The sequence below is a fragment of the Oratosquilla oratoria genome, chromosome 21, assembly GCF_046742065.1.
Source record: "Oratosquilla oratoria isolate Oo_2021 chromosome 21, ASM4674206v1, whole genome shotgun sequence".
NCBI lineage: Eukaryota > Metazoa > Arthropoda > Malacostraca > Stomatopoda > Squillidae > Oratosquilla > Oratosquilla oratoria.
The window spans coordinates 15840885-15849592 of NC_134797.1; the positions used below are offsets into that span (position 1 = coordinate 15840885).

Here is an 8708-nt window from a genome sequence, read left to right on the forward strand (position 1 = left end):
ATAAAAAAAAAAAAAACCGATGGATTAGGTAATCAACTCATTAGAGGACGAAAAGACAAAACTTGATGGAATCTTCTAGCATTCGTCAGAGTAAAATAATTAACGGTAGACGTTGAGTTTATGAACACTCAATTTGAACGGGTTGATTAATGAGGTCGGTAAGAAACAAGTAAATAAATAGATAAATACATTTATCAACTTATCGGAATCAAGGCACTTGACATCCGTAGGTTCTTCGTACTCACAGTCGTCCTTGAGAAGGAAGTCCAGCCAGTCCTCGAGGTCGCCCTCGAAGGCGCGGGTCTTCATGATCCTGCAATGGTGGAGATACGACAGACACATATCCTTCGGATTCCTCGCCACGTAGATTATCTGCGGAGGATGAGACGTGAGGTTGTCCTTGACCTGAGAAGTACTGTCGTGGGGAGTATCCTAAGCGAAGAGGACAAGAAAACTAAACGAGAACGTTGTGCTTGGTGAAGGCTTAGGCTGCAGGTACTCAGCGCCTAAACGGGTAGGCTCCTCACACAACCTCGTTTTATTACGAACCGAAAGGTCGGTCTCGCGTCTATATGCTTTGTCAGTGTGATAGTTCATCGTAATTCCAACGAATAGAAGACATAGACACATTTACTTTGCATTCGTCTATCATCTGAGGCGGCAGGAGGCTGAGAGGGAGGTGCGTCTTGATGGTTCTTGGGTCCTTCGTGGCCTCCGCCAGTTGCAAGAACACCTTTTCCTTGGGATCTGCCGAAGGGTTGAGACGCACCAGTTTCTTGATCGACGGGTTCTCGGGATTAGGAGGATCTTTCCTCTTCTTTGGGGAAAGAGAGTCCATGCTGAAGAAAAAGAAAAGGGTGACCCGGGTTGGAAGAAAAGCTCTTTGGTGTTATGTCAGGAAAGGTAAAATGTTAGAAACTTAAGTCACAGATGTGCGTACTCACACACACACGCACACACATACAGACACATGCACGTGCACACACACACACACACACACACACACACACACACACACACACACACACACACACACACACACGACTCGGTGGCGCAGTTGGTAGAGCACTGAACTGCCACGATAGTGGCCTGGAGTTCCTGGTTCGAATCCTGCCCAGGGCCGAAATTATTTCGGTACCGCTGCGCTTCGGGTCGTTACTCTGACTCTCGTGGGCGGAGAGTTGGGTGTGTGTGTGTGCAAGGTCATAGCATTACCCATAGATCGGACCTACGAGCTCTGAGCTCTCTTCCAGGAGGGAAATAGCTGTTGATCACGAGTCCAACACGTGATCCAAAGATCAAGTGAATGAATACACACACACACACACACACACACACACACACACACACACACACATCATGTTGTACCGTACCACACATACGCATAGGCTATACTTCAAAGTTGACACTCACTCCAGGAAAGGGGCCCGGATGTTGACCGGAAGGAGAGCGTCCGAGTGGTTCAGTTTCGGGTTGTTCCTCATGGTCCAGACGATCTCCTGAGTCCATGTGGTGCCGCACTTCGGGTACGTCACGATAATAACGTCACTGGGTCGGAACTGCAATGATGTGTGTGAGTATATATGGATATATGTATATACACACACACAGACACACACACACACACACACACACACACACACACACACACACACACACACACACACACACACACACACACACACACACACACGCACACATATATATATATATAATGTATATATACACGCGAAGCGTGTTTAAGTACTGTTTTGAGATAAAAATGAAACAAGTAGACTTTTCGTAACAATTTTATTTTTACATGAAAACCTGTACTGTAATCTATTTTTCAACATAATTACGGAATCATCTGACCGTGTTTAAGTTTGTTTTTGAGTATTTGAAATGCCTCCTCTGATTGAGAATGCCGTCGACTGTAAAATACGCGCTGTGATTCGTTTTCTTACTTCTAAAGGCGTGAAAGCGGCTGAAATTCATCGTCAGATCAGTGAACTGTATGAAGAAAACATTGAGTGATGGGATGGTGCGGAAATGGGTGAGAGCTTTTAAAGATGGCCGTACAAATGTGTGTGTGTGTGTGTGTGTGTGTGTGTGTGTGTGTGTGTGTGTGTGTGTGTGTGTGTGTGTGTGTGTGTGTGTGTGTGTGTGTGTGGCAGGATCAGAGTTTTAGAAGGTGTGTGAAAGAAGGAAGTTGAAGAGAAATGTGGGTAAAAGTAAGGTGGATAGATGTACAAGGGTAGATTGACAGAAAATTGGAATTTAATATTAAGGGAGACTGGGGGAAGTGGATGATTTTAGATACTTGGGTGCGAATGTGGCGGGAAAGGGAAGAGTGGAGGTGGAGATAGAATATATATTGAGAGAAGCAAATAAATGCCTTGGGGGATTAAAAAATGTTATGAGAAATAGACATGTGGGAATGGATGCTAAGAGGAGATTGTATGGAGTGATTGTGCCGACAACACTGTATGGGGCGGAAACATGGAACATAAGAGAGGAGGAGTTTGAATGTGTTTGAGATGAGGTATCTGAGAAGTATGATAGGGGTTACTAGGCTGGATAGAGTGAGGAACGAGGGGGTGAAGAGGAGAACGCGGGCGGAAAGGGAGTTGGGAGATAGGGTTAATGAAAGATTATCGGGATGGTTTGGAGACATGGAAGGAATGAGTGAAGAGAGATTAGTGAAAGAGATGTGGAAGGCACAGGTGGAAGTAGTGAACATGAGGAGGCGACCAAGGATGAGATGGATGGATGGGGTAAAAGGGGCATTGAGAAAGAGGGGAATGTCTGTTGAGGAAAGACGGAAGAAGACAGAAGATAAGGGTGAGTGGAGAATAGTTATGTATGGATGATGCTGTGATGCATGAAAGGGAGCGGGTGGGGGATGGGGGGTGAGGGAGTATGTGTGAAAAATAAATTGACGCAGCCCGAAGAGATTTGTCTTTTTTTCTTCTGCATGAAGGGACGGAGAGGGCAGGTCGCCGATTAAATGAAGCGGCCTTACTGTGGATGTGCTGTGTATTGCGACATTGTTTCTGACCTTGGGCAGTGAGCGAGATGCAGGGATGACCCGTCATCCAGGAGGTGCCAAGATAAGAGGGAGGGAGGGGGTGGATGGGAGTGGAGTATGTAGAGATGGAATGGGTGGGAGTGGATATTTATGTCTACATCTCTTGTAAGGGGAAAAAGCTTTTGGTGTATATATATATATATATATATATATATATATATATAATATATATAATAATTGTGTGTGTATGTATATATACATATATGTATGTAATATGTATATATATATATATAATGTATATATATATAATATATATATATATATATATAATTGTGTGTGTATGTATATATACATATATATGTATGTAATATGTATATATATGTATATATATATATATATATATATATATATATATATGTGTGTGTGTATGTATACGCACGCACACACACCTCGTGGCGCTGTTGTTAGAGTTCTCGCCCGCCACTACGGCGGTCCGGGTTCGACTCCCGCCCAAGGCTGAAATAATTTCAGTATCGCTTCGCTGCGGGGTGTTACTCCAACTCTCGTGGGCGCAGAGTTGGGTATGTGTGTGCGTGTGAGGTCACAGTATTACCCATAGATCGGCCATACGAGCTCTGAGCTCTCATCTGGGAGGTTAATAACTGTCGATCACGAGTCCAATACGTGATCCAAGACCATGGTGAAACACGTACTCACACACACACACACACACACACACACACACACACACACACACACACACACACACACACACACACGCACGCACGCACGCACGCACACTAAAAAATCATACAGGGTAGGCACGACAGGGCTTCACTTATGTGATCCAGTGGCTTACTTTAAAGGTGTAATACGCATCTGCCACATCTAGGAAGGGCGTTTTGAAGAGCCAACGACCAGGATGGAGGCGTACAAGGCCTTCGTTGTACGCTTTGAAGTGACGTGTATGTCTATCGAGCTCTTCCTCCTTCAGGAACTCCACCGTGTGTCCGCTCATCAGCGTTCGGCGCTCCTCTGCCGAAGGAGAAATATCCTCCTGCAGAAGGGAAGGAAATATAGATAGGATTTGAGAGGATGTGGATTTTTTTGTTGCTGTGTACTCTATCATACAAACATATACACACACATACATACTCAGACACACATACACACACGTATACACATACACACACGTATACACATACACACACGTATACACACACACACACGTATACACACACACACACACACATATACACACACACACACATATACATACACACACACACACATATACATACACACACACATATATACATACACACACACACACGCACACACACACACACATATATATATATATACATACACACACACACACACACACACACACACACACACACACACACACACACACACACAATTAGAGATAAATTCTCAAATTGGGAAGAAATGATAAGTGGTGTCCCGCAGGGATCAATACTGGCCCCGATCATGTTTGCCATATACATAAATGACATGGATAAAGGAGTAGTGTGTTATATGGATTTCTTTGCAGACGACGCAAAAGTACTAAAGAAAGTAAAAACGGATAAGGATTGCAACTCATTACAGCAAGACTTGGACAAGATCTGGAAATGGACTCAAAAGTGGGGAGTAAAATTCAATATCAAGAAATGTAGTATAATGGAATTTGGAGAAAGTAAAAACAGAATATCGAGAGATTATAAAATTGGTGAAGAAGAGGTCAAAAAAGAAAACTCGGAAAAAGACCTTGGAGTAATGATCAGCAAAGACATGACACCGGATAAGCATATTAATGAAATAGTCGGAGAAACCTGCAATTTATTGAGGTCAATAAAAGTGGCATTTGCCTATTTGGACGAGGAAATGATAAAAAAAAATATTAAACTACACAAATAAGATCAAAACTTGAGTACGCAGCAACACTATGGACACCCGGTACCAGAAAGAATATAAGAAAATAGAAAGAATACAAAGAGCAACAACAAAACTGGCACCAACTCTTTCCAAAATGACATATGAACAAAGACTGTCCAAATTAGAATGACCAACTCTGGAACAAAGAAGGGAAAGAGGAGACCTACTAACTATCTATAGAATTATGAAGGGAATGGAAATCTTAGATAAGAATTATTTATTGAAATGGGACAATGGAAAAACAAGAGGACACGAAAAGAAACTCAAAAAAGATAATTACAGAAGAGATCTGAAAAAAATAGCTTCTCACACAGTGATAGATATACATATACCACAGGCTTTTTCCCCCTTACACGGGGAGTAGCCAAAAAGAAAAAGGCATAGAAATCACTCCCACCCAATTCATTTCCCATATATTCCACTCCCCTCCACCCTCCTCCCTCCCTCCTACCTTGGCACCTCCTGGATGACGGGCCATCCCTGCATCTTGTCCACTGCCCTGGGTCAGAAGCAGTGTCGCAAGACACAGCACATCCACAGCAAGGCCGCTTCATAAATTCGTCGACCCCCCCCCCCTCCGTCCACTCATGCAGAAAAGGAGAAGACGGGGAGAAATCCCTTTGGGTTGCGTCAATTTTTTTTCCACACACACTCTCTCACCCCCCATCCCCCATCCCCCACCCACTCCCCCTCATGCATCACAGCCTCATCTATACACAACCCTTCTCCATTCACCACTCTCTTCTGTCCTCTCCCGTCCTTCCTCTACAGACATTCCTCTCTTTTGTAAAGCCCCTTCCACCCCAGCCATCCATCTCATCCTAGTACGCCCCCTCATATTCACTCCTTCCACCTCTGCCTTCCACACTTCTTTTACTAATCTTTCTTCACTCATTCTTTCCATGTGTCCAAACCATCCTAATACTATTTTATCAACCCTATCTCCCAGCTCCCTTTCCACCCCTCTTCTCCTCCTCACCTCCTCATTTCTCACTCTATCCAGCCTAGTAACCCCTATCATACTTCTCAGACATTTCATCTCAAGCACATTCAAACTCCTTGTCTCTTCCTCTCTCATGTTCCATGTTTCTGCCCCGTACATTGCTGTTGGCACAATCACTCCTTCATATAACCTCCTCTTAGCATCCATTCCTAGATGTCTATTTCTCACTACACTTTTTAATCCACCAAGGCATTTACTCGCTTCTCTCAATCTACATTCTACCTCCACCCCCACTCCTCCCTTTCCTGTCACATTCGCACTCAAGTATCTAAAACTATCCACTTCCTCCAGTTTCTCACCCTTTATGCTCACTTTCAGTCTACTGTCACTCTCTCCTCTTGTACATCTCATCACCTTACTTTTACCCACATTTCTCTTCAACTTCCTTCTTTCACACACCTTCTCAAACTCTGTCACTAACTTCCTCAATCCCTCCTCTGACCCTGCTACAAATTAGACAAAGAAACAGTGTACAAACACTATTCAAGATTTTAAGAAAAACTTGATGCTGAGAGATACAAAGACTGGTTACCACGAGCAAAGCTCCCTTCCCGTATAATACAACTAGGTAAATACACACACACGCGCGCGCACGCGCACACACATACACACCAAACTTGTTTGGTATCTATTTAAGAGTGATAGATGTACTAGAGGAATGAGATTGATGGGTAGACTGTATATCTGGATCTGGAGAAAGCTTTCGATAAAGTATTTAGCAAAGATTAGGAAACTGGAACATCAAGGAAGACTTAAAAGGAGTCTGCTGGAATGGATAAAGGACTTTCTGAAAAACATGTTATGAGAACGGTAGTGAAGGGTAAGACGTCAAACTGGAAGGAAATAACTAGGTGGGTCCACTATTTGTTCACTCGTTCATTCATTTGTTTATTTGTGTTAAAGGTGTAATGGATAGGGCAAGCACTTATAATAGTCTCTTTGCTGACGATACCGAGGTTATGAGAATAGAGAAGAATGAAAACAGTTGTAAGAGGCTACAGAAAAATCTGTTATCTAAATGTAGCCAGATATTACAAAGGATTACAAAGGCGGAGCATACCGACAGGAGACCTTTTGATCCATATCTAGGCCGGATGCGAAAAAAAAATCATATTAATAATAAAATGATAAATAAAAACTATAATAATGTAAATAACAAATAAAATACATAAATAAATGCATAGGTATAGTTAAATAATAAACAAACAGGTAAATAGTAAATAATAATAAATTGACATAACTAATAATAAATTAAAATCAGACAGACAAAAGATATGGGAAATGAATATCAACATCAAAACATCAAAGCAAAGGAAAACAGAGGAGAAATACTTGGTAGTATTAGTATCAAGAAGATTACATGGAGGAACTTCAAAACTGTTGACATTTATAAAATTTACATTCCAATATCTAGACGAAAATATGATAAAAAAAATTATGGAAAACTTGATATGTCCTAGAGTAAAGTATGCTGCCGTTTGTGAAACCATGCTTTGCAGGCGAGGCATTTAGACTAAGACGATTAAACAAAGATGATACACCCTGTCAAGCCTATCATGCATCTGTCTTGTTATCGTAAATAAGACACTTAAACTCTTGATAAGATAAAAACTTTTATCTTCCATGTAATTAGATACAACATTTTGTCTTTACAACCGTCCATAGCCCCTCTATCCTAGTCTACATTTGCCATACATAGACATATCATACCTCTATGGAATCAAGATGATAATGGGATTGAAATCTACTCTTCATTTGGTTCTTGAATATCCAGCATTGGCATCAGGTCTGGATGAGGATTTGTTATATGTCAACAGTTGAAAATTGAAAGTTCGCTTTTAAGTTAGAGGATTTAACTCGCCTGTTTACCCAACCATGTAGAGTTCTCTGCACTTTTGCTGTTCCTTGCTTGGTGCTATCAAATCATGTATCAAGTATAACTACATTTTCTTGACGTAGGTGTGTGTGTGTGTGTGTGTGTGTGTGTGTGTGTGTGTGTGTGTGTGTGTGTGTGTGTGTGTGTTTGTTTGTTTGTTTCGACAAGACTCGTACAGTACTCACCGACGTTGACCCGTGGATCGGCATTTGTCGTTGCGTTGTCTGGTGTCAACGAGAGCAATTACTACACTGAGGGACAGCAGTAACATTTGGCTCACGGCCAAAGATTTCACTCGCGACCAACAAGTACTTCGGAACCTCACCAGCCGTGTCCGATGATAAGTGAAACATTATGGAGCCATTGTCGAAATAGGGCTATGGTAGTTTCTCACACCTCTAAATTCATAGTCATAGTCCAGTTGACGAATGCCTTGATTGCCTCTATTACTGTACCGTATCCCTCGGTATCGCTGCGTGTCCAAACTGGGATACAGTACCCAGCTACACTGTAGCATAGGGCCAGGGAGGATATTGTTAGCAGTCTGAGGAGCACCCCATGACGTTCCATCTAGTTTACTAATGAGAGTGTTCCTCCTCTTTAGTTTTTGTACAGTATTTTCAAGGTGTTGCTTATACGAGTATGTCAGGGTTCTGTCGAGTACCACGAAATGTTTTGGGTGTTTCACAAGAAGGATGATGATTATGATGATATGGTTTAACGTCACGCACTCCCCCCTATCGGGAGGCTAGGACGGTGCCCCTCACAGAAGGCTTTGTAGCGTGGAATTTAATGAACCATGCCCTTGGTTCAACTTCGCTGGTGGCAGGATTCGAACCGCCCTAACCTCGACCTTCGCCGCAAGTAACGACGCCCTA

The 8708-nt window shown here is 42.5% G+C and overlaps 1 protein-coding gene and 1 long non-coding RNA gene across 2 annotated transcripts in view; one reads left to right on the forward strand and one right to left on the reverse strand.

The window, feature by feature from the left end:
* LOC143036715 (uncharacterized) overlaps positions 1–349 on the forward strand; it is a 13594-nt gene extending 13245 nt beyond the window's left edge. Inside the window, exon 3 of the long non-coding RNA XR_012967395.1 lies at positions 231–349. This is a non-coding gene — a long non-coding RNA (uncharacterized LOC143036715). The remainder of the gene's footprint in view (positions 1–230) is intronic.
* The window catches only part of LOC143036714 (sulfotransferase 1C4-like), a 15233-nt gene extending 7132 nt beyond the window's left edge, over positions 1–8101 (reverse strand). Inside the window, exons 1-5 of the mRNA XM_076204350.1 lie at positions 8016–8101; positions 3870–4067; positions 1414–1559; positions 635–839; positions 246–372 (exon numbers count right to left, since the gene is read on the reverse strand). Of these exons, the coding sequence (XP_076060465.1) occupies positions 246–372; positions 635–839; positions 1414–1559; positions 3870–4067; positions 8016–8039 (700 nt within the window). The 5' untranslated portion in view covers positions 8040–8101. The remainder of the gene's footprint in view (positions 1–245; positions 373–634; positions 840–1413; positions 1560–3869; positions 4068–8015) is intronic.
* Between the last annotated feature and the right edge of the window lie 607 nt (positions 8102–8708).